At 42.6% G+C, this 25,635-nt stretch overlaps 6 protein-coding genes across 13 annotated transcripts in view; 4 read left to right on the top strand and 2 right to left on the bottom strand.

The window, feature by feature from the left end:
* tbc1d32 (TBC1 domain family, member 32) overlaps positions 1–1,681 on the bottom strand; it is a 46,074-nt gene extending 44,393 nt beyond the window's left edge. For 6 of the 7 annotated variants that reach the window (XR_009770294.1, XR_009770293.1, XR_009770295.1 and 3 more), the window contains exons 1-2: positions 1,326–1,404; positions 822–969 (exon numbers count right to left, since the gene is read on the bottom strand). Coding sequence is in view for 3 of the 7 variants with exons in the window: in XM_061704046.1 (XP_061560030.1) it covers positions 822–969; positions 1,326–1,365 (188 nt within the window). In the remaining 4 variants the exon portion in view is untranslated. Of the gene's footprint in view, positions 1–821; positions 970–1,325; positions 1,405–1,618 lie in introns of those variants that run through there. The other variant, XR_009770296.1, reaches the window with a different exon arrangement.
* A 25-nt stretch (positions 1,682–1,706) lies between these two features.
* Positions 1,707–4,688, top strand: hsdl1 (hydroxysteroid dehydrogenase like 1). Its single transcript, XM_061704045.1, has 5 exons — positions 1,707–2,096; positions 2,294–2,739; positions 2,845–2,928; positions 3,504–3,641; positions 3,724–4,688. The coding sequence occupies exons 1-5, from the start codon at positions 1,877–1,879 to the stop codon at positions 3,787–3,789; spliced, it is 954 nt and encodes a 317-aa protein (XP_061560029.1). The 5' UTR covers positions 1,707–1,876; the 3' UTR covers positions 3,790–4,688.
* Positions 4,689–5,713: 1,025 nt separating this feature from the next.
* LOC133416886 (gap junction Cx32.7 protein-like) lies at positions 5,714–10,096 on the top strand. The gene is made up of 5 exons (XM_061704188.1): positions 5,714–5,801; positions 6,761–6,918; positions 7,500–7,685; positions 7,899–8,000; positions 8,947–10,096. The coding sequence occupies exons 2-5, from the start codon at positions 6,790–6,792 to the stop codon at positions 9,457–9,459; spliced, it is 930 nt and encodes a 309-aa protein (XP_061560172.1). The 5' UTR covers positions 5,714–5,801; positions 6,761–6,789; the 3' UTR covers positions 9,460–10,096.
* A 1,556-nt stretch (positions 10,097–11,652) lies between these two features.
* On the top strand, positions 11,653–12,522 carry gja13.1 (gap junction protein alpha 13.1). The gene has a single exon (XM_061705130.1). The coding sequence runs from the start codon at positions 11,653–11,655 to the stop codon at positions 12,520–12,522; it is 870 nt and encodes a 289-aa protein (XP_061561114.1).
* A 1,193-nt stretch (positions 12,523–13,715) lies between these two features.
* On the top strand, positions 13,716–16,263 carry LOC133417196 (gap junction Cx32.2 protein-like). The gene is made up of 3 exons (XM_061704771.1): positions 13,716–13,774; positions 14,570–14,718; positions 15,575–16,263. The coding sequence occupies exons 2-3, from the start codon at positions 14,590–14,592 to the stop codon at positions 16,184–16,186; spliced, it is 741 nt and encodes a 246-aa protein (XP_061560755.1). The 5' UTR covers positions 13,716–13,774; positions 14,570–14,589; the 3' UTR covers positions 16,187–16,263.
* Positions 16,264–18,902: 2,639 nt separating this feature from the next.
* LOC133416871 (cholesterol 24-hydroxylase-like) lies at positions 18,903–25,216 on the bottom strand. Of its 2 annotated transcripts, XM_061704155.1 has the most exons (16): positions 24,995–25,216; positions 24,811–24,888; positions 24,649–24,730; positions 24,236–24,309; positions 24,055–24,141; positions 23,315–23,453; positions 23,127–23,240; positions 21,966–22,128; positions 21,362–21,427; positions 20,822–20,894; positions 20,646–20,730; positions 20,343–20,453; positions 20,161–20,249; positions 19,545–19,611; positions 19,241–19,441; positions 18,903–19,096 (listed from the first exon to the last, which is right to left on the bottom strand). In XM_061704155.1, exons 1-15 carry the CDS (start codon positions 25,141–25,143, stop codon positions 19,289–19,291), a joined length of 1,530 nt encoding a protein of 509 aa, XP_061560139.1. In that variant the 5' UTR covers positions 25,144–25,216; the 3' UTR covers positions 18,903–19,096; positions 19,241–19,288. The 2 variants fall into 2 exon arrangements, with proteins under 2 accessions (XP_061560139.1, XP_061560138.1); XM_061704154.1 differs by having other exon boundaries at positions 18,903–19,441.
* Positions 25,217–25,635: the final 419 nt, after the last annotated feature.

The raw sequence follows: 25,635 nt of genomic DNA, 5'->3' as shown, positions 1-25,635 counted from the left end.
TGGCTTGCCGAGCATTTAAATAATCGAGACCTCTGTAATATATGTTGCATTTAATTTGCCATTTCTTTCTGAAAATTAGTCAATAAAAATGTCTTTACACACATTTTGGATTCTTTTAATAATAAAATACAAAAATGAAAATGAACAATTTCAAATAATGACTTACTGATTTATAATTAAAACAATAACGATTGAAAATTCTGACTTTATTATTGTTATAGTATTAAATAAACTACTTAACATATTTCACATGCACATTTTAACTATTTTTATTTATTCAATTAAAATTAATAAATTCTAATTAAATTAAGTAGAAATTACATTTAAAACTGAGAATTGAATTATCTCAGTACTGAAAGGAACAATTTTACATATTCTATTTCCAGATTCTAACAAATTTTGTACCCGTATTCAATAATTGCTTTATTATTCATAATAGTTGAGCGTAATCTTATCAACTGAAAATAACATTGAAAATTGAGAATGAAATTATCTCATTAAATAAACAATTTTACTTCAAGATTGCAACTAATTTTGTCTTAATTTATTCAATAAATACAATTAAAATGATAATTAATTTTTAATCCAGTATTAAAAAAACAGCCAAATTGTATCTCTGTAATTTCTTAAACATTTTTTTAATTAAGTGTAATTACATAAATTATAAATAACAAAATTAAAACATGAGAATTCATTATGATATCAGTATTAAAGATATATTTGACAGATTTTAGATACACTTTGTAACTTTTTTTTTTTTTTTTTTTTTTTTTTGCAGGAATGACCTGGCCCTATGTTTGCCTGTGCTGTGGCGAGCTCACTTGTGGAAGTTGTTGTCGGTCTCCTCCAAGTGAAGAAGGATCTCCTGGGCGCTTTGAGGCGAAGGAGCGCCACAGATTCGCTCGCTGACGCTCCTCAGGAAGTGCTTGAGCAGAGCCGCCAGCTGCTCCTCATCCTCGGCAGACATCCCTGTTGCAAGGCCCAAAACAACATCCGCCATAACATGTTTCCAGGGTCAATCAAAAGTGAACATTATTAGCATGTGTGAAGGCAAAAATTCTGGAAATGTTTTGTTTTTTTTTCATTACTGTACGACTTTTTTTTTTTTTGCTAACTAATAGACTAGTCCACATCACCAGTGAGGCAAAACTGCCACCTAGCCTTGTAGCCTATTAGGACATTTTCCATACAGCTGTGTTTACGTCAATATGCTAACCTAGCTCAACCAAAAACCAACGTTCGCTTCCACCGCAGAGAACCACGCGACTAAACACTACCAAAAAGACGTTCGAGCCTCCAAAATGTCGTCGTGTTCATTAACGTACCTAGCGTCCATTTAACGCCTTCTCTTCCAACTGCTGACATTATTAGTCGGCTGCCATTTGCGTCTCTATGGAAACGTCTACGATACCGCGGGGCATTGTGGGATAGCATAACAAATTTAGTGCTGCGTTTAGGCGAAGACGATTATGTGACATTAACAGTACACGACGCGTATGAGTCGTATATATTAATTGTATATAACCTAAAAAAATAAATATACGTCAGTTAATACCGCATATAACTTATATTATCTCAGTAATAATGTAAAACGCTGCTCTAGTCCAAAATGACTTACGATGTAACATTTTTGTCAGGATTCCCTGAAGCCATCATTTCTGCCTGGCAATACCACGTGACTGATTGTTTTGCTCCTTCTTCCGGGTTTCATTTAAGCAAATCCCCGCTGGATGAATCGGCTCTCAAACTTTAAAGATGTCATGTAGGAGCATTTAATTAGCAAGCTCGATCTCTCATGAGACATTTTATCGGGCAAACAAACTAAACTAACTCGTAGGGGGGAGTTCTCTGGAATTGAGAGTTTTCGGGGGGAAGCATGGCGGCAGTGGACAGCTTCCACTTGCTGTACGGCGAAATTTCCCGATCGTGCGGCGTATACTTGGAAACGCTGGCCGTGGTGGGCGCTGTGTACACGGCCAGCAGGGCTGTCGTCCTGCTCAGGGACTGCTGCGTGGTGGTCAGGGTGCACTTCCTGCCCCGGATGATCCCCAGCAGGAAGCTGAGGCAAAGATATGGAGACTGGGCTGTCGTTTATGGTAAGATAGAGGACGGGTGGAAAAAGTACTTACCGGTGCCTTGTCATTCATGTTGTTTGTAAAAGTACTGAAACTTGGGGGAATGAATTCACCACGCATACATGCAGGGAATAAAATAAAGTGGATTCCAATAATTCACCATCAGTTTCACTTTCTGGACACCGACTGATGCAAACATCTCTCATCTCTCTCGTCAGGTGCATCGGAGCCTGTGGCGCAGGCGTACGCCGAGGAGCTGGCCCGGCAAGGTGTCAGCATCATCTTCGTCACGCAGGACCGGGCCACCGTCGGCGACTTTGCCGCAAATCTGTCCCGGAGCTACGGCGTGGAAACCGTCCCGGTCCACGCCGACCTTTGCTGGGACGAGGCGGCCGGCGAGCCCGTCAAGGAAGCCCTGAGGGGCAAAGATGTGGGTTTCCTGGTCAACTGCGTGGACGAGGCGTGCGCGTCGCCTCGCGAGCTCGTGGAAATGTCCGAGCGCAGGCTGATGGAGGTGACGGCCAATAATGTCGCCGGCGCCACGCTGCTGACCCGCTTGGTGCTGCCTGGCATGCTGGAGCGCGGCCGGGGGGCCGTGGTCAACATCTCGTCCGGCGCCTGCTGCCGGCCGCCGCCTGGGAGAGTGACGCTCACCGCCGCCACCGTGAGACCAAACCTTTCCCACAGAAACGCGCCGACATCTTGGACCGCTATATTTGCCCATAAAAGGGAAATAATTGTGAAAATATAATTCAATATTTGCTTTCAGGGGTACTTGGATCATTTCTCCAGAGCGCTCCACCTCGAGTACGGCGCGAGAGGGATCTTTGCCCAAAGTCTGCTTCCATTCCAGGTCGTCATAAGCTTCATGATTGCAAAAAAAAATATTTCAACTACGATGCAACAGAAACCCCTAAAGTAGAACACACAAAAGCTATTTTTTTTAAAAAGAAATTAATAAAAATAATTTGTATTATTGAAATGGACAATTTTACATAAAAAATCATTTAGTATATCTCATTAAATAACTGTTTAATTGAGTTACTGTAAATATAAATAAATGAGTAAAATAAACAATTTGACATTGAAAATGTATATTTTATGAAATAATCGATTGGTTCTAATAACATTGACTATATAAAATCAAATTAAAAAGAATGAATTCTGATTTTATTGTTAAAACATATTATTTTAATTAATTTGTAACTTCAATTTTACATACACATTGTAACCATTTTTTAACATTTTCTATTTTACTAAATACGTGGTCAATATAATAACAACTATAAACAATACAATAAAATGAGATAACATATTTTAAATTTGCTTTTCAAAATCAAGTATGGCCTTTGCCCACCTTTTCCTGGAGAGGTTCCTGTGCCTAAAAATATGCACGCTGTATTTCCTCCGTGGTGTTTTACCGCGCAGATGGCCTCCAGTGAGCGGGGTCCGGCGTCGTCCACGGAAGGATGGTTCGCGCCCACGCCGCACGTTTACGCGCGCCACGCCATCTCCACCCTGGGCGTGTCCAACCGGACCACCGGCTATTGGCCGCACACGCTGCAGGTGGCCACCGAAAGTCTACACACGTGCCAATGTTATGTTCATGTTTGGCATCTTACATATTGATTGTTTTTGTTTTCCCCAGTATGGACTGATGAGGTGCATCCCCGAGTGGATTTGGGTTTTGGGCTGGCGAGTGTTCATCGGTTAAAAGCGGATCGTCTTGGCGTCGTCGTCCAGACATTTAGATAAGAACACAAGTTGTGTTGTAACCTCCCATTGGTGTACAGTCAGTAATACAGGGGTGGTCAAAGTATAAAAGTAAGTGGCCAAACATTTCCCACAGATACACTCCCAACTTCTTGAAATGCTATGTTGCCACAAAAATTGTACGCACGGAAATGCGTTGTTTATTAACACAAACAAATAGGTGTTTTACCCCTATAAGCACCATATATTCCGGCTACTAATATCGAGATATTTGGTTCAATTCTATTTGTGTACGACGTTTGACAATACAATAGTGGTTCTTATTTTCATTGTCACAATAAGTGTACATTTGCTCACAGAAAGGCATTATTTTCTCATCAATATTTGATCACACACACAAAAAAAAGCATGCTATTTGTTCACAAAAAGGCTATATGATTCAAATTAACAATTTGTCATCCACTTTTGACTCCTTTTTTTTTTTTATTTACGAATGACCCGACTGACCCGTGTGGCCCTTGAGCACAAAGGTTTGCCCACCCCTGGTGTAATATGTCACAGTGTCACGCGTTGTATCTTTTAAAAGTGCTGCAAATCATTTGCACACGCTCGTACGTGGTCGCCGTGCCATCAGCTGGAGCTTATCCACCCCTCACCTCACGTCGCCACCACCGCAGACGCTTTGTGCTCACCTTGCGCGCACCTGGCGTCAAAACAAATGGTTATTATTATGATGTCTTTATGTATCAAAAGTGTTCTCTGTCAATTGACTGTCTGTTGTCGTACTAGAGCGTACTAGAACTACCGGAGACAAATTCCTCGTGTGTTTTTTGGACATACTTGGCAAATGAAGATGATTCTGATTATTTGGGAGGAATAAAGTATTCAAAAAGAAACAGACTCTTCGTGTACCTTCATTCAAACTGTTTTAATAAATCCGAGATGTGGTAAATCTACCTAGCCTTTGATGAAGAATTGTGGTATAAAGTATTCCTCAGCGCCCGTTCTTCCGCACTGTTGAGAAATGAGAGACGATGGTATCACATCACTTTGAGGAAGCGAAAAGACTCCCATAACGTTCAGCTAGCTTAATGCTAACACATAACGGGAAAAGCCATAAGCGGGCTCAGCGACGAGCATCTACGTGACGGTGTTACAATGCTAATATATTTCAACACCAACGGTGCTGCGACACATGCAGACAGACAATATAACAATACTCGCGGGTATATGTTCTGTATCCTCTGTAAAAAATGACTAATATTACTGCGAATATCTGAGTCACTTGCAGTAGTTGAGTAAAACGTCTTCGTTTGGCTGCATGACTGTTGTACTGACCCCTGGTGGACATGTCGCTTTACATTCTATTTGGTTATCTATGTATATTTTTATAAAGTACAATATTATAGAGCGCTATTTTTCTTATTAAAAAACGCATGACAAAAAAGATTGTTGCTTTTTAGGTGGAGGCTGTAACGGATTAATGGCGTTTCCGTTCATTTCAATGGGTAAGATCATTTAAGATGCAAGTGTTTTGTGTCACAAGCGTGGTCACGGAATGAATTAAATTGGTATGTCAGCAGTGTGTCTCCGCGACCTTCATCGAACGGAAATCTACTCGCTCCGTGTTAACGTATAACGCAAAATGACATAGACGGGCTAACGCAAATCAGCATCGATGTTACGTTAATGTTAAACAAGTGCTACTTAACCACACACGGAACAGCATCACATACAAACAGCATAGAAAAATACTCGCAGGCATTGATATGACAATGCGAGATGGGACAGACCGGACAAGGCGTCGCGGCCCGCTTCCAGAAGCTGCTGGGCCTCCGCCGGTGTTATTTTGTATGTCTCGAAGGTTTGTTGCCGTGCGTAGGACGGAACCTTCCTGATAAGACCCCTTCGGAACGAAACGACGAGACAACGCTCGACGCTCACTTTCCCCCACCGAGGCGCCGACTTTCCTCCTCGTCGTCTTCACCGTTGTCTTTGTGCTCTTCTTCATCGGTACGTACGGCCGCACAGACACTTCATTAGGTACGCCATATCATGGCATCCAATACAAGCGCTGGATCTGAACATTCTGCCTTACAAAGATATCATTTCTCACTTTTTGATGGACATTGCTGCGGTTTGTACAACTGTATCATAATAATGACAACTGTCCCTCATATTTTCTCCCATTTCTGGCACCAGTTAGTAATAATCATAACTTAAATTGATATCGTGCCTCTCAAGGGACTCGAGGATGCTGAAAAAAAAAAAAAATGTGACATGTATTCAATTTTGAAAAGAACATTTGTCATTTTGTTTAATATGATCAATACAAATATTAATATAATTGAAAAGTGTTACAATTAAATTGATTAAATTAAGGTAAGGTGACCTAAAGTCAAAAGTTGGTTCTTAAGTGAAAAGTTTTTTCTAGTAGTGTGTGTGTGTGTGTGTGTGTGTGTGTGTGTGTGTGTGTGTGCGTGCATGTACAGTAGGTGTGTGTCACTTGCTATCATCCAAGGTTAGGTCTGGCTCACTAGCAGATAAAAGTTAATGGCTGTGTGTGTGCGTGCGTGTGTGTGTGCGCGCGCGTGTGCGTTTCGAGGGTAGATTTAAACATAATCACCAGCTGCGACTCCAATCAGACAAGTTTTTCTTTGTGTGACCTTCCAGGTCCGCTGCCGCCGCCGTCACTAGCGCAACTCCAAAGTGCAACATGGACCTCTGTAACCTTTGTTATCATTGATAAAATAACTCATAAGAAGGCTTTCGTGTGTGTGTGTGTGTGTGTGTGTGCGTGTGTGTGTGTGTGTGCGTGTATGGGAGGAAATGGTTGAAAAGTTTTCATACGATGGAAAGTTTGCATTCGGGGCAAGTGACGCAGTGCCCCAGCCGATCCGGCAGAAGAGATTTCTTTGGATTGACACAACTGTGATTGGCCCTAAAGAACGAGGTGTCATCTCGTTTCGCAGTTGAGGAATCGCGACGAGCGTCGTGCGAAATGGGCGAATGGGATCTTCTGGGCCGCCTGCTGGACAAAGTGCAGTCGCACTCCACCGTCATCGGGAAAGTCTGGCTCACGGTCCTCTTCGTCTTTCGTATCCTGATCCTGAGTACGGGTGCCGACAGGGTCAGCTCACGTCCTCGACTTTCGCTAATGCCTCGTACAAGTCTATTTTTTATTTTTTATTTTTTTTTTATTATTTTTTTTTTTTTCACTCTTGAGCACAAATGTTTGTCTCCTCATTATGAGTGGAAATGTGTTTTTTACAGCCTTTAGCAAGAATGTTTGTCTCAGCATTCGTACAATAAGTTGATTTTCTATTACTTTTTTTGCAGCCATTAGCATTAGCATGATAACTTACCGCTGAGTATTCGCCAGTAGATAAACATTTTTGACCAATTAGAGCAAACACGTTTTTTGACAGCTATTAGCATTAGCGCAAATGCTTATCTGTCAGCATTCATATGATTCGTGTGACTCAGCATTCAAACAATGCAAAAAAATTATGTTTTTGACATCCGTTAGCATTACTATGAATATTAATGACTAATGACTTGACTTGCTTGATTTTTGCTACATTATCTTGGGACTTGCTTGAATCTTGAAGATTAACATTTGAGACTTTCTACTTTTTACATACGTGACTTTTGGCAAACACCTGGTAGATGTTATTCAAAATGGCTGACGCGGGTGTCCCCGCGGCGCAGGTGTGGGGCGACGAGCAGTCGGACTTCGTGTGCAACACGCGGCAGCCGGGCTGCGAGAACGTGTGCTACGACCACGCTTTCCCCATCTCGCACGTGCGCTTTTGGGCCCTGCAGATCATCGCCGTGGCAACGCCCAAGCTGCTCTACCTGGGATACGTCCTCCACGTCATCCACGTCGAGAAGAAGGTACGGTAAAGGGCCGAGAACCGACGGAAATAGCAAACAACGGCGAGTAATTAACACTCTCCTGAGAATTGCCTATTTTAATAGTTTAAATCGTAAACCACAAACTACGCTTTGTCACACGCATTAGCATTAGCGCAAAAGCAAATTTTTGTCCAAGCGTTTCAGCGACACTACGTTGACCGTGTCTCAGTATGGCGTGTGTGCGCTGCGCAGTTGAAGGAGCGCATGCGGAAGCAGGCCGAGCTGGACGACCAGACTTTGTTGTTCCTGCAGCGCAGCTTCAAGATGCCAAAGTACATCAAAAGCAGCGGAAAGGTACAAAGGTTGACTTTTTGTATTTTTGTTTTTTTCGTTCAAGAAAAGGAAACTGGCGATCATTTTCAATAATACCCATCAGTTTTGGAGCATTTGGTAGATAACTAATTGCCTTTGGAACGCCCGTTTTTCAACACTAAAATTGTTACGCCACCCCCACCTCAAAAAAAGCAAACACCTGTGTAACATCATCGTCCCAAACTGTTTTTCAAGGGTCCTTGAGCCTGATAAAATAGTAAGAACACGGCGCTATGCTAGCAGGTGTTCGCTGTGTTGACAGCCACCCGTGCCCATCAATGGTAACACGTCACCGCCAACGACCGGACAAAAACTTCATAAAAGCAAATATCTGTGTTATGTCATTCCCCCCCTCCCCCCCCCCAAAAAAAAAAAAGGTTTTCAAAGGTTAGCAATGCAATCAATACAACAACGATCTGACAAAACGGTACGTAGGCGGAAGTGAATCACTAACTTCAGGCGGCTGCCATCTGCAAGGGGGCATTACAGCGATCTATTTTAACAAAACAAGCCTACGCAAATGTATATAACTGCACTATTTTCACTCGTTATTGTCTTTAAAAAACATGCACAGCCTTTGAATACAGGTGACAATTATGCGGCAGGTTTTTTTGTGAGTCTTTTAAGGGAATGTGCTCAGCTTCCGGCGCTGATGTCTATCTACATCCCCTGTATCGATCTATCTCATGCACTGTATCGATTTACTGTGTCTATCGTCTCATCTATCCATCTATCTATTGATCGTATCGCCTCTAGCGATCGATCATATCACCTGTGTCGATAAATCGTATCCCTTGTATGGATGTATCGTATGTACTGTCATGATCTACCGTATCTATCTATTGCTCGTACCTCATGTATCGATTAATCGTATCTCTGTATCATTCTATCGTGTCTACCCATTTATCTCTCCATCCACTTTTCGAAGGTAAGCATCCGTGGACGCCTCCTGCGTGCCTACGTGATCCACCTGGTGGCCAAGATCTTCCTGGAGCTGGCGTTCGTGGTTGGCCAGTACTTCCTGTACGGCTTGAAGCTGGATGCCCGCTACGTGTGCTCGCGCTCGCCGTGCCCCCACCAGGTGGACTGCTTCCTGTCTCGGCCCACCGAGAAGTCGCTGATCATCTGGTTCATGCTGGGGGCCGCCTCGCTTTCGCTGGCCTTGTGCGTGGTCGAGCTGCTCTACCTGTGCGTCAAGGCGGCCAAGGAGTGCGTGGCCCGGCGGCGAGACTACACCGTCACGCCCGTCACGCCCGTCACGCCCGTCACGCCGGCGCCGCCCGCCGCCCAGAGGAAGGCGTACGTGGCGAGGGACGACGCCATGATGCAAAACGGCTTCAACGTGGAGCTGGAGATGCAGGGACGCAAGTTTGGCGTCGGTAGGGCCAATGAGAAGGCGGGAAAAGGGTCGCCGGGTAGAACGGGGGAGGTGCATATCTGAACTGTATGCGAGTGTGTGCGTGTGTGTGGGTGTGTGATGTGCCCCTGTGTAAAAGTGCGGTGGATGCTTGCAGATTTGTACCGTATCATTTTTGAGGAGTCATTTTGATGAAAGCGAAAAAGTGCGGGTGTACCACCATTCACCAGAAAGAGTGTGGGTGTGCGCCACCACTGAGCAGATTTGTTAGGGTTGTAGCAAGTTACCAACTGGTGCCGGTTTGATATTGCTAATAGCGGGAAAAGTGTGGGTGTTAAAGCATTTCAGCAGAATCTTTTGTTTTTAAAAAGCATGGGTGATGATACACCTGCATCCCTCATGGGTGTGCCACCCCTCTGCAAAAGTCTGGGGGAAGTGCTTACCATACATTTCTTTCGTAATATTGAGGAAAAACAAGAAAAAAGAAAAGTGCGGGTGTTCAACCATCTCAACGGAAAGTGTGGGTGTTGACGCCCTATCAAAATTGTGCAGGTTGTACCGTAACATTTTCAAGTTGCCAACTGGAGGGGAGGGGTGATATTGCTAGCAGTGGGAAAAGTGTGGGTGTTGAATCCTTTCACTAGGAGAAAATGTGTCTGTCTTTTTTTCCCCAAAAATTCAAATACAACTGTAATCATTGATGAAATTGTTTCGCTTCTTTGGCACTGGTATAATTTCTTTGTTCTATCAATAAAGTTTCTTATTCAGTCCAGCTAAACAAGAAATGTGTTTGACATTGTTTAGCATTCCATCAGTGTTTGCATTTAATTATATATATATATATATTTTGATTTATAAACATGAACTTCCTCACGAATGCTCGTCTCTCACCTTTCATACAGTAAGTTGACTTTTTTTTATATAGCTATTAGCGTCACGGTGAATGCTCGCCTCTTAGCATTGGCACAATAAGTAGAAACCCCCCCTTTTTTTTTTTTATTAGCATTCATGAAAATATTTGTTTCTTAGCATTTTCACAAAATGTTGAAAATTATTTTTGGGGCACAAACGTTGGTGGTGTGGCTGCTGTCAATCATTAGTGGTGCTTCCAGCGCTGGTCCAAAGGGACAAACCAAGGCGGGATTGCTGTTGCACAATGTGTCCAATCAGCGTTGAGCGCCTCCTCAAACCTTGTAATCAAAGTAAAAGTACAAATAGTTAAAAAAAATAAATAAATAAAAATCTCTAAGTAAAAAAGTACAGATCCTGAAATGTACTTAAGGACAAAATTGATTTGTAAAAAAATGTTTTTTTTTACTGCCAATATAGACAGTACTCATTTGACACAGAAAGATACTCGAGTACTGTCAGGAAGGATTTGAACGTCACCCTCGCCACCCTGCACCCGCTCCAAGGTCCAGCTCAGTCAGCACTCGGCCGCAGACGCACACGGTCCAGCCCGACCCGCTCATCAGGTAAGACGGCAGCACGAAGCTTCACAGTACCATGATTCCTTTTTACCTGTGAGTGATTGAATGTTATTCGGCCCTTCGTCGGTTTTCACCTTTCTTCCATGAACTTCACACAGCTGCTCTCGTTCCCTTCACACACTCACGCTATAATGCAAAGTGTGTGTGTGTGTGGGGGGGGGGACAAACTTTAAGTTCAAATGTGTGAAAAATATTTATTTTATAATCAAATAACAAAAAAATAAATACAAAAACTTTGAGAGAAACTGTTTATTGGAATTTATTTGAGATTGATCCGTTTTCTGTTTATTTTGATTTTGATATTCGATATCCCAACTTATCTTATTCCATTTATTGGAAATCCTGCTACGATATGGTAGCATTTTCTTGTCAGTCCCAGGGGCGTCACTAAGTTTGATGTATTTGGAGGGCTTATCCCCCAGAAGTGTTGCACCCAGAAAATGTTATGTCGCTGATTGAACTATTTCATTCTTAAAACACGATAGTGTAGGCACCAGCAGGGGGGAGGGGCTTATAAACAGTTTTAGGAGGGCTACGACACACACAAAAATTGGCCTAACCACAAAAAAACAAATCTTTTTTTTCGGGGGGCCTTAACAACATTTTAAAATAGGCCTAGCGACGCCGCTGGTTCGTTATCAGTTAATCGGAGGCAGGAATTTTTCCGTGGGGGGGTCCCGAACTTAAGTGGGGCGGCCACTTTCGTACGTCAAGGTACGTCTGCATTTCTCGTTCGATAAGCGTTGTCGTTTGATTCCAGATCACCAATTGAACGTCATCGTCAAAGATGGGAGACTGGGGATTCCTGTCGTCCTTACTGGACAAGGTCCAGTCGCACTCCACCGTCATCGGCAAGATCTGGATGACGGTTCTTTTCCTGTTCCGGATCATGGTCCTGGGCGCGGGGGCCGAGAGCGTGTGGGGCGACGAGCAGTCCGACTTCGTGTGCAACACGCAGCAGCCCGGTTGCGAGAACGTCTGCTACGACTGGACCTTCCCCATCTCGCACATCCGCTTCTGGGTCCTTCAGATCATCTTCGTGTCCACGCCCACGCTGGTCTACCTGGGCCACGCCATGCACGTCATCCACCAGGAGAACAAGATGCGCGAGAAGCTGGCCAGCCCCGGCGGACCGCGCCGCCTCAAGTCGCCCAAGTACACCGACGACAAGGGCAAAGTGACCATCAAGGGGAACCTCCTGGGGAGCTACCTCACCCAGCTGGTTTTCAAGATCCTCATCGAGGCGGCCTTCATCACGGGTCAGTACTACCTGTACGGTTTCATCATGGTGCCCATGTTCCCGTGCTCCAAGAAGCCGTGCCCGTTCACCGTCGAGTGCTACATGTCGCGGCCCACCGAGAAGACCATCTTCATCATCTTCATGCTGGCCGTGGCGTGCGTGTCCCTGGTGCTCAACGTGGCCGAGGTCTTCTACCTGCTGTGCAGCCGATGCAAGGCCAGGTCCGGGTCCCGAAGGGGGAACTCGGCCGACAACCCGGTGGCGCTGTCGGCGCCCCGGTGGCCCACGGTCGACGACGCCCTGAAGCAGAGCAAGAAGCACCTGGACTTGGAGATGGAGACCAGCCAGAGTCTGGGAGGGAGTCTGGATGGAGCCAAGGAGGAGAAGCGGCTGCTGGGCGACCACTTGCATTCTTAGCGTGTTAGCATGTTAGCAGGGAACTTGGCTTTTTTTCATGGAATTCATTTTGTATTTCTTTCTTTTACCATGTAAAAAAAAAAATCATGTCCAGCAAAGGTTGTTGTTGTATTTACTCTATGGTTTTTGAATCTGTTTAAGTTATCGTGTCGTGCAAAATAGATGATGATGACCGCGATGATGATCGGCGGCACATCGGCCTCTCCGTAGCCCCGCCCCTCGCCCGAAGTCAGCTGGCATAAACTCCAGCTCCCCCGAGTCGCCGAGTCTGTTTAAGTTATTTTTCATGTGCAGGAATATAGGAAATAATAATGATCATGATATTGGATATTGCTTGTTTCTACTCTATTTTTTCAAGTCGTACATTTGCTGTATGTTTTTGGCAAAATGATTAAAGTTTTATACAAAAACTGTTTGCTGAATTTATTATTTAGGAGTAGTCAAACAATTTTGTGAAGAAATGATAACACAATTATTATTATTAGGAATAGTAGAATATCTGTAATTTCCTATGCCATAATTATATTTCATATTAAAGTTATACATTAAGTAAGTTTGATTAAACGCTTTCTTGGATTTTATTGTATTCATATAAATGCATTAACTTGTATCAACATATATATATATTCAGATATATTATATATAAAATCATATTAAAAAAATGTATTCATAGCATTATAATTTTTAGGATTTTTTTTGTCTCAATGGCAGGCACACAGTTATGTAAACACGTGTATAAATATTTAATAACAATAAGTACCGTCTATATTTCCTCCAACGTTTCCACACTTGAAATGGATTGACAGATTTAGTTTTCTGATTTATCAACAAACAATTGCCGTGTTGCAAGACTGCCTATAAATTCAGCAGTTAAATCACATTAAATACATTTGTATCATTAAAAAAAAAAAAAAGATGTCATATGAAAAAGTTGTGTAACACATGATGAAAAGATGAAAACAACAACTCAGGGTTTGGACTTCAACACACACCCACAAAAAAAATGATTAACCGACATAATCTTGTCTTTTGCCAGCCCAAAAGTGCGTGTCATTTTTTTCCCATTTTTTTTTGCAGCATGACAACGTGACCACACACACACACGTACACACAATTGTGCAACCCGAGTCCAAGTTCAAGGCGAAAAAAAAGCGGTTCACGTTTGCTTTGCTCTTTGCTTTTTTTCCATTTCAGCAGTCGGCGGTTGCAGAACGCAGCTGGAGAGCAGCACCAGTCGCTTGTCCAATTGCAGGTAAGCGACTCACCTTCATTTCATAAGACAATTGGCATATACTTTCTAATTATTGCCTTACACCGAATCAACACTGACCGGATGCTGACATTTTTCAGTGGCATTCAAATGCTTATGAATCAACAACAAAAACGAGAAAAACAAGAAAACAAGAGCTAAAAAAAATAAAATGTTGAGTAGAAGATTTTATGTTATGCTTGATTTGTTCAACTGAGAAGTTTATATCAATTGCAACTACTACTACAAAGACATCATTTTCTAAAATATATATACTCTATATTATATTATGTGTTATTTATATGCACATACATATAACAGGTATATATCATGTATATAAGTATTCTAAGCGGCACGGTGGTCTGCCTCACAGTTCTGGGGACCGGTGGGTTCAAATCCTGGCCCCGCCTGTGTGGAGTTTGCATGTTTTCTCCGGGCAATCGACTTTCCTCCCGCATCCCAAAAACATGCGCGGTCGGTTGATTGAAGACTGTAAATTGCCCGTAGGTGTGAATGTGAGCGCGAATGGTTTTGTAGTTTTCTATGTGCCCCTGCGATTGGCCGGCAACCAGTTCAGGGTGCATGTACCCCGCCTCCCGCCTCAAAGATAGCCGGGATCGACTCCATCACGCACGCGACCCTTGTGAGGATGAGCGGTAAAAGAAAATGGATGAACGGTTGGATGGATAAGTATTCAACAACGTGATTTATTGATGATAAATGATATGATATATTTGAGGATTTGCCATAAAAAAAAATAAAAAAAAAACAGTTCTGTGTTGTTTTTTGTGTTGAAAGTGCGGTGAACAAGGTTGAAGATGGGCGAGTGGGGCTTCTTGGCGTCGCTGCTGGACAAAGTGCAGTCGCACTCCACCGTCATCGGGAAGGTGTGGCTCAGCGTACTCTTCATCTTCCGGATTATGATCCTGGGAGCCGGCGCTGAGAAGGTCCCGTTCTACGTTACTTCTTCTTCAACAGACAACCCCGCCCCCCTCCCAAAAAACAAAAACAAAAAACTAATCGTATCTTTGTAGATTTGATGTTGTTGGTGTAACGGATTCTGTAATGCCGAAAGGTTTCAACCAGGCAACTGCTCGCCTTTGTTGTGCCATGCGCCTGTGCCGCGGCGTGCTTAGTTTCTCCAATGTTGAGTTCGTTGCACTCCTCCTTACAGCACGGCCCTGCAATTCGCATCGCAGCTGTTTCTCCTTTTTTGTCTGAGGGTGTTCGAGGGTTTGAAATCATTCAGAGTAGCTGAAGCGAGATGAAAGGTCAAACGTCTTCAACAAACTCGCAGATTTCAGACTTAATTGTTGGAAAGAAATGCAACAATTCTTTGATCGTCGCCCTTATCCCAATCTGTGACTTTGGTTTAATCAGCACATTAATTCCTAAACTATTTTAAAAAGGACAACATATCACGTCAGTTGAGGAAGAAAATGGCATTTAATGTCTGGTATGCAAAAACGGTTAGTGAGTTACTCGGTATTAGTCAGTTAGTTCGTTCCTACTTTTGAGTGTGCGGCAAAACTGAATTTCTTGTATGTCGCAAAGGGCTACCGCGTAGCAATCGCAATCGGAATCGGAATCGGAATCCTCTTTATTTGCCAAGTATGTCGAAAACACACAGGGAAGTTGCTGCCGCTCTCGTACGACAATAGACGGCCATTTGGACCATAAATACTTTTGAGACATAAAAACACACTAGAGCGAGTGACTTAGCCTCTGTGTGTGCGCACCAGTGCCATCTGCAGGACAGGAGTGGCACTCGCCGTTGAACGCTGACACTGTTTTGGGTCCCAGGTGTGGGGCGACGAGCAGTCCAAGATGATCTGCAACACCAAGCAGCCGGGCTGCAAGAACGTGTGCTACGACCACGCCTTCCCCATCTCGCACATCCGCTTCTGGGTCCTTCAGATCATCTTCGTGTCCACGCCCACGCTGGTCTACCTGGGCCACGTCATGCACGTCATCCACAGGGAGAACAAACTACGAGAGCGACAGCGCAAGAGCGACTCCTTGGCGCTTAAACTTCCCAAGTACTCGGACGACAAGGGCCAGGTGAAGATCAAGGGCGACCTGTTGGGGAACTACACGACGTCCATCTTCTTCCGCATCGTTCTGGAGCTGGCCTTCATCGTGGGCCAGTACTACCTGTACGGCTTCGTCATGGAGGCCCGGATCGTGTGCTCGCGGGCCCCCTGTCCGTTCACGGTGGAGTGCTTCATGTCGCGGCCCACCGAGAAGACCGTCTTCATCATCTTCATGCTGGCCGTGTCCTGCGTGTCGGTGCTGCTCAACGTGGTGGAGGTCTTCTACCTGGCGTGCTCCAGGACCGCCCGGAGGAAGGCCAAAATGGCCGCCGGAGCCCTGCGGGGACCGATGAACGGCGGCGCCGCCTTCGACAGGGCCTGAACGACTTCGAAATGTCGCGCCAGGGGCAAGTAGGAAAAAGACAGCGCGGTGCCTTGACTTCGGCTGGTTCCGTAACCGACCGCGAGTATGCGGGGCTCCATTGTATATGACGTCAATGTTCCCCATCGAAACACGTTGAAATGCTATTATGTAAATGCTATCACGCACGGGCGTTCCTCGCCCCTAAAATTTTACATGCATTTCCCCCCCCAAAAAAATGGTACCTCTTTTTTTGAAACGACCTCGAAAAAAAGTCTAAAATGATGACTTGCGTGAAATAGAATATTTAAACAAGGGAAAAATACTGCACCCCTCCCCCGAAATGGGCTCAGAAATGGTTCGCTCCACCGAATCCCTCCCATTTCTCCCCGACTGGACGCTCGAGCGCTCAAAACTATTTGCTGCCGCCCAGCGATGTGGTCCACGTACCGGGCTGAAATCATCTTTTGTTACGTTAGTCAATACAAACAGCACTGAATTGTAAAATAGGAAAACATAATTAACGTGAATGTACATAAACAAGCAGGTTTTATGAAATGTAATCAAGCCGAAGGTTACGCGCACATGCATTCGTGTGTTGATGTGTGCCTTTAAGGGGCGTGGCCTTGTAAAGTGCGGGTTTACCACAGAGTTAGTTCCGTATTAGCCGCTCCTCCATGCTCCTTGTGAGTGTTTTCATTTTGTATTGGTGCGTTTGTTATAGTCGGGGCACTAATAAGATAAGATACCACTTTACAACTCATTTAATGATTCGATTTCATGGCAAAAGGTGTCGTGCGAGCACTGCGGCCGAGTGGTCAGCTTGTCCGCTTTACGGTTCGAATCTCGGCTCCGGCCTTCCTGAGCGGAGTTTGGAAGTTCTCCCCCGCACTTGTGTGGATTTTCTCCGGGTACTCCAAATTCCCAAAAAACGTCCGTTCGTTGAGGAATTCTAAATTGTCCGTCGGTGTGGATGTTTGGATAAATGAAATGAAATGAAATTTCCGCAATAAAAAAGTGAAGATGATCTTGTGTTTTTTTTTTTTTTCTTGTTTCTTGCTTTTGTTTTGCTCCAAAACGTCATGGCGTTCTTTTAACCTGTGTCACAACCATCTGCGTTAAGAGCTTAATGAGTTTGCGTGTCATGTTCATTGCTTTGGACAACAAAGGCGAGCGCGTTCAAAGTTGTCGTCTGGACTTTCGGAAAAAAGTGCAAATCTTTGGATTGTGGCTGAGGTTCTTCTGTTTTGAATTTGAATTGTTTGCTTCTCGTTCGCGATCGTCGCTTAATAAATGATATTCGTCGCAATGTGTTCGTGCAATGCATGTGTGACCACATCAAAAAATACACAATATGTGCAAAATGAAGTTTTTCTATAGTTAATAGTACAGTCACCGGTCGAATTTAAAATATGTAAATTGTCCCCATGGTGTTTTAGAAACTAGAAAATATAAATATCATATATAAATGACCCCTTTGTCCAAAAACTGGTGGACGTAATGCTCTTTTTGTACGGCACCAGTTTTACTTCAGTTAAATATCAAATTCAGCCCCAAATATTTACCGGTACATGTATGCATACGGGATGTAAGTCAATGGCTAGTGAGGTTGCAGCGCCATCTTGTGTGAGTCAGGAATATTTGGGGAGGAATAAAAAAAATCATAATAAATCAATCAATCAATGTTTTTTTTTGGTTTTTTTTAAATAATTCAAATAAAAATATGCATTTATTACATTTAATAATATTGCAATTGATTGGAATACAGGAAGAGAAAGTTAATGCGCTATAAAACATGCGGAATCAAAAGAATATTATTATCAGTGCAAAATATGATTCTAGTGTGCATTTTGACAATATTTGTCCATAACAAAAAATAGTGATTTGCACTGGATTTTGGTTTCAGTCATAATAAACTGAAAGATTTAGTGTGGTTAGTTTAAAAGTGGATTATTTAAAATTTTTTTTTTTTTAGAGTTTTTGATTGGACGGCGGCTGACTTTGAAGTTTGACGCGGATTTCAAAGAAAAGAAAGATTTGATCGATTGTATCTCCATGGTGTGATTTCTTTCTTTTTTTTTTTTTTTTTTTTAAATGTACGCAAATAGAAAATATTCAGGGGTAGAATGACGTTTTTACTTCTTTCTGCCGTTGGGTCGTCAAATGCGAATTCCAGAAAATAGTCCGAGTGTGTCACGGATGGCGTAGTGGTACATTCCTAACTTTGGTACACACGTCGTGGGTTCAGAGTGAATGGCATCGCACGGGAGCGCCCCGGGTCGCGGAGAGGCAGCCTGCGGCGCCCGGTGTGAACGCTGCTGCGTTGTGTGCGAATGCAACTACTAACCCTCATTTTGTTCTCTTGACACAACACGTCATCGAAGGGAATAGATGCTGTGGCCGCAGCGGAATATTGTGGGAGGACTAAAAATGCAGGAATACTCAAAAGAATTTAGGGATGCAACTAACAATTATATTAATAATGGATGAATCTGTCGATTATTTTCTTTTTCGATTACAAAAATAAAAAAATCTATTCGTGTTCATCCCTTTATTCCGAAAGAGGACATTATTTCCAAATGAAAAGGCACACATTGATTAGGATTCAGTTACTGGTTTACATGCCAGAAATTTTTTTTTCCAAAGTGTCAGAATAGATGTGGATTAATTTGAACACCGATGAGTTGTCGACTCATCAATTGTTGCACCTCTGAAATAATTCAAGTAAAAACGCACGTTACATTTAAATGCATTTATTGCAAATGATTGAATTACAGGCAAAAGGGAAAAAAAGGATAATATGCTATAAATGCGACCAGTTCCGGGCGTACGCCGCCTCTCGCCCGAACATAGCCGGGGTGGGCTCAAGCACGCCCGCGACCCTTGTGAGGATAAAGCGCTACAGAAAATGGATGGCTGGAAGGATGGATGCTAGAAATGACATATATTCGTACAAGTATTTTATTAAGAGTACAATATCATTTCAGTGATTAGTATTGACAATATTTGAAGAAATTGATCGATATGGCGCAGGTAATGACTTTAGCGGCATACTGGCCAAGGTATAAAGAGTACCTTTCAAAAGCGCTTTGGGCGTGACGCCGCCATTTTGCGCCAGCGCGTTCACGGGCCGCAGTGCTTCCTGTGCGCGACGGCGCACACCACGCCGCCCTTGGGCCGCAACGTGCCCACGTCGCGGATTTCGAAGCTCTGGCCCGGCGTCAGCGCAAAGTCGAACCTCTGCAGTAACTTGGCCATCACCAATTTGGCTTCCATCTGTCGATAAAATACACCAAGGTACTCACCGCATTGCTTTTTAACACCTAATTTTATCGTTTTTTATTTTGCTTTTTTTGTGTTTTTTTTTTTTTTTCATCACCTGAGCAAAGTTCTTTCCCACGCAGGAGCGCGGGCCGAGAGAAAATGGAAAGTAGCAGTAGTAAGGCCTTGTAAAAAAAAAAAATATATATATATATATTTCAATATTCCTTGAAAAGGACCAATCCTGTCTAATGTCGATATCAAAAAGTTAGCGGCAAGAAGCGACGATAAAAGAAAAAAATATCAGCAGGAAAAAAAGATTTTCAAATTTATAACATACACTGCATTCTTTTGTGAGAAAATAAAACAACAACATGACGATGCTAAAATTTGAAGAAGTCACAATCTTGCATGGAAAATGATATAAATATACATTTTGGGCAGGGGTCGAATTGTTCGTGTATGTTCAATAAAGTTCTAAAAGAAATGGCGGTATTTTTCATGGGGAAAAAAATGAAGCTCTAATATTCCGTGTGGGGAAAAAAATACAGTTAGAAAACATGTCGCAATTTTCTTGAAAATACATGAACAACTACGAGAATAAAAAGTGATCGCAGTGGTATTGTTAAGAACAAAAAGACGCAAAGAATCGAGAAAAAAAAGTTAATATTGCAAGAAGTTGTCACATTGCGAGTAAAAAATAATATATATATATTTTTTTTATAAAGTCTTACTTGGGAGCATCCGGGTGAAAGCGATCCGGGTTAAATTCCAGCGGATTCTTGAAGAACCGTTCCAATCTGCTGGACACGTACGAGCTGAGCTGAATTACACATAAAAAAACTCTTTTGCTATGCGTCTTTTTTCTTGGGGGGGGGGGGGGGGGGGTGCTAGGGGGCAAATGTCAACGCCTTACGATACAGATCGCGCCGGCCGGAACGTGGATGTCGTCGATGACGATGTCGTCGACGAAATCGCGGGATGTTCCCGGAGCTGTCGGGTATATCCTCAAAGTTTCTTTGAGAACCTTCAAGTGAAGAAGAACACGTCACCATTTCACGCCTCAGTCCAATGGACCTCGTGCCGCTCCCGCTGGCGCGCGCGCCTCGCCCGACGGGGGCGGCGGTAGGATACATACACGGCGGACCGAGTTTCTCAAATTCAAATCAAAAAGATTTGGACATTTCCATTTGGTTTGTAGCATTTCAAGCCAGGGTACCTGTGAGAGGTAAACAAGTTGCCCAAGATCATCGTAGCTAATTTCTCGTTTCATCCCGATGACGTCGTCCACCTCCTTCTGAGCTCTACAAAACCAACAAACAAAAAATGAAAACAACAAGTCAAGTAGATTTTGCTGCTGCTGTTGTTGTTGTTGTTGTTGTTGTTGTTTCTCACTTCTCCTGCATGTCGGGATGTCTGGCGAGCTCCATGATGCAAAACGCTAGCTGGTTCGCCGTGGTTTCCTGTCCTGGATAAGCAGAAAATGATCGACACTTTACAAATACAGTAACATTCAATAACATCATTTAAAGATAGTTTTGAAATCACGCTCATGATACTTATTTGAATCTAATCATGTATCACATTTTTGGATGACAAAATGTAGCATTGGAATCCACATCCAAAGTCCTCAAATGTAAATATACTACTTTGAGAAAGCAACTGAATCAGTGACAGCATTATTACATCTTCAACAGTTACCTTTAATTGGAACAAACTACGACATTTCCAAAGTCATCTTGCCAACACTGCCTATAACAACATAATACGACTATAAATATCGATAGTAATATATGAAAACAGCTGAGTTCATTTCTCTTTTTTTTAACCCTCTCGCGTCACTAGATTTGGCTAATCGGGAGGGAACGTCATTCAAGGAGCGTCACCGTGGCAACAATAACAGCCCGCATGACTTCAATCGGATTCAAGTCTCACCGGCGATGAAGAAAGTCACAAAATTGTCCAGCATGAACTCTTCGTCTTCTTTGGTCATCCTTTCCTCTGAAATACAAAATCAATAAAAGCCTCCTAAAATGATGCGTAAAAGCCAGCGATGTTATGAATTCTTGACCCAATCAAGGCTGGAATTACCGAATGTCAAAAATTAAACTCATTTCGGGAAAAATATCGCACATTTTCTGCTTATCCCATTTAAAAAAAAAAGGATTCCAATGACAAAAGAAGGCATGAAATTATTATTTTTTTAAAAATACAAAATTATGAATCTGAATCAGATTCATTCAGAAGTGTTGAAAGTAAAAAAAAAAAAAAAAAAACATCATTGAACACCACAGGTTGTTTTTTTTAACAAACTGTCATTGCTAAAAAAAAAATATATAGATATATATCAGTGATGTTCTGAATGAACTAACTGTTTAAGGCCTCATGTCATATATTCCACTTTTCAACTCTGATGGGAAAAAAAAAAAAAAAACGGTGGTTGCTACGACAAAAAGGACTCGAAAAGAACTGGTTTCGGATTCGCGTACCGACTATTAAGCGCAACTTTCAAAGTCCTATTTTCCGAAAAGCGGCGAACCTTTTCCGGCCGACTTGATGATCTGCGTGAGGATGTCTTTGGGCACGTCGCCGCCGCTCTGCACGGCCGACTTCCTGTCGCGGATCCACTCGGCGCCGGTGGAGCGCAGCAGTTTGCACGCGGCGCGCACTTCCTCCACGAAGGCCCAGTTTCTGGGATCGAACTGGAAGCCAGTCGCCGGGATTATTTGGCACACGTTTGCGCTTTCATTCAAGCAATTTTCAAGATGACAATTGAAAGAGAGCTCAGCGCTATTACGCCACGGCGACGTAACGACAGAGGAGTTGGGAGAAATTGGCAAAGGGAGGATTTTTCAATACATAAGAGCACAAATTCAATGGCACATTTTAAAATTCAAGCATTTTCATGAATTTCAAGTCACAACCCAGCTAAGTTGCAACTTCTTCCTCCTCCTTTTCAGACAGGCAGTACAAAAGGCTTCAATTTTCAATCAATCAAACTATTTATTATCCAATGCATTTATTTCACGTATTTATTGGTACTTGCTTTTGCAATTGATTATATAATTCTTTTTTTCCTTTACCGATTAACGTATGCATTGATGTTTCAAGTTTATAAATTAATTGATTGGTCTTTGTTTGTATTTATGTATTGGCATTCATACACCATGTATCTTTATTTTAATTGATTAATTATCGCTATATACTTTCTAATTAAAGTATATATTGACTAATGCATTTATGAATTAATGTATTTAATGTATGTACTATTTTTCCATGGAACTGAATACTGCATTGCTCTATCTTTTTTAATTAATCAATGCATTTATAATCATGACTACAACTATTGGAATTGTATTAATTGCAGTGCTTTTGGGGATTATGATTATTTCCATTTAATAAACCAATTTATTCGTATATTTTTTAAATGAACCACAATTTGTATTGGTACAAATGTTATCAATCAATGAATGTATATGTTGTATTGCTATTTACTGATTTCCGTGAATGAATTCATGAAGTAGCATTAGTGAAAGTATTTCTTGAGCTATTTTCAAAAAGACATTTACCCATTGATGGCTCTTTACTGTGCTTATCCATGATTTCATGTTTTTTGTACTTATTTCTAAATGAACATCTTAATCTTGACACTCACTTCTTGGTGCGTTTGTTCGTGGATTGGCGCTGCAGCGCCGCGTACCTGAAAGAGGGCGTTCCGTATGTTGTGGACCATCCCTTTGAGGCACGTCTCGATGGCGTCGGGGAAAGGCGACGACGCGTTCTCCAGCAGCTCGATGTCCATGCCGAACGCCACCTGAACAAACAAATCTACGCTTCAACAAACCCGACGCTAATTTTGTTGCGTGCGTCAGGCGAGACGCGGCCGACCTTGACGATGACGCCCAAGGTGACGCGGTTGACCAGCTCCAGCATGCGGGCCTCCGACTTTTTGTCGGCGATGTCCGCCAGTTTGGTCATCAGCTTCTCGGCTTGCTCGTTGAACGTTCCCATCAGACTCCTCAGGTACCTGCACAGGCGTCAGCACACGGTGGCGGCAAAGCACGGCAGGAAGCTCCTCAACTCACTTCAACATAGCGCCTCGGCATCAAAATGCCATAAGATGGCGCCAAAGCAGCGCTTTCATTGCTTTGACCTGAGCACAAAAATTGCTCATGAGCAATTGAGTTTTTCAGTGAATAACGGAGGTTGGATTTCCGCAAAAAAAAAAAAAAAAAAAAATAGGCGACTTTTGTATTTAACTTTTATGCCCGGGAAATTTTTCATCGAATGATTATACATGTACATTTTCCTTCCTTTAAACGCAGTATTCATTTTAAAGCTCTGCATCATGTTAGTTTTTGAGGTGGTGGTCCACGGTATAAAAGGTTTGAACGCTATTGAGCCAAGGGAATCTGAGCTCTACGTTCTTGGCGAAAATCAAGCTAGTGGCTCATTCTCTGAAATGCAAAAAAAAAAAATGTTCGGTACACTTTCAGTGAGGGATTGATATGGTTTACTACCAAACAGGCTGTATGTGCTACACCCTTTTTTCACATGATAATTTTTTTTAAAAAAGACAGCCGTGGTTATTCATTGATGGTCGGACAGATGACAGAAAAAGAACTCACAGGCTGCTGAAGGCGGGTTCAATGATCCGCCGTTGTTTATGCCACTGATCATAGTCCCTTGCTGTTACCAGGCCATTGCCCAAGAACCTGCAACAAGGCACAAACAGTACGACAAATGTAGACTGCAAGGTTTTATCGTCTTTTATCTATCTGGGTTATGTTTACTGTTGCCACAATTGACCTTTGACCAAACATGCTGAAGAGTCGCTTGTGGAGGAACATGTCTTTGGTATACTTGGAGGACATCAGGACTTCCTGAATGCGTCGAAGAGATGGAGATTAGCAAATGAACATTCTTCGTAACGACAGTTTGGGGAATCGTGTCATTATATCAGCTATGTACTTGGAAAGCCATCGCCAAGGGCTTTAATTTAATACGTTACTCAACGTGGCTTGTCGGGAAGACATTTTTGACTTGTGAACATGAGTGACCTTTTCAAGTCAACTGTAAAAAGCCTATTTTGGCGTTGTTAGACCATGATAGGAGGTTGTATTTAAAATATAGTTACAGATCTGGAAAGCACTCACTCAAATTTGATACGTAACTCAATATTTGTTATATTTCTTTGCAAATCTGTAACAATTTGACTTTACCTTGATGGTCTCTGGGGAGGAAACGAAGATAAGGACGTGATGCAACACATTGATCTTGTACACAGATCCATAACGCTCGGCCCTTCCAACATAATAACACGAATGGTAATGTCACCAGGAAATTTGTAATAATAATAATAATAATAATAATAATACGTTTACCATTTCAGAAACACGTCATGTGTCAGGTCGTCGTTTTTCATTGTCCTCCAAACAATTAAGGAATGTCCGAAGAAAAAACTTTTAAAAAAAAAAAACAATAATAATACAATTATTAGGGGTGACCTGAGGCGAGCGACGGACTGCACACAAACGTGTTTTTGTTTGTTTGTTTCTTCTTCCTTACCTTTCCCTCGGCGGTCCAGGTATGTGGTCGTACTTCAGGTGCACATATTGGAGGTACGCGCAGTAGCCGAGGAAGGCTACAAACAACACAAACAAGAGCGAGCCGAGCACGTGAGCGCTCAGGGTGAAAACTAAAGACAAAAGGGACATTTTTGAATCGCCAAAACTTGTCCGGATAAAAAAAGTTCGTCGGTGTTTGTAAGATGTTTCCGAGAGGGGAGGGGCCGTGTAACGCCCTAGATTCGACGTCATACGGATGCGACGCTTCACCAGCCAGCTTGTTTACCGCCATGTTTTTGTTTTTTGTTTTTAAACGTGGATTTAGCGCCAGCACCAAAAATTTAGTTCAGTGAAATGCGGGTTGAAATGATGACGTGATAAAATATTTGTAAGTTCTGCTTGGTGAAAGCGTGACCACGAGCACGTATTTAAAGCTCGTGCTCAGGTTTATACACGTTTAACGTATTGCTTTTTTATGTTTTAATACGTAAAATTAAGTTTAAAATTACTCAATGCGGCCCCTCCTAGCTTTTATTTGTAAAATAATAACTAATAACGTAAGTACGTTATTAGTAGTTTTTTCTTTAGTTAGTTATTAGTACTCGTACGAGTCCAACACTGACATCCAGTGGCCACTGCTAG

Source organism: Phycodurus eques, chromosome 18, assembly GCF_024500275.1.
Source record: "Phycodurus eques isolate BA_2022a chromosome 18, UOR_Pequ_1.1, whole genome shotgun sequence".
Classification (NCBI taxonomy): Eukaryota; Metazoa; Chordata; class Actinopteri; order Syngnathiformes; family Syngnathidae; genus Phycodurus; species Phycodurus eques.
Note: the sequence above shows the minus strand (reverse complement) of the source record. Positions and strands in the feature narration are given on the sequence as shown.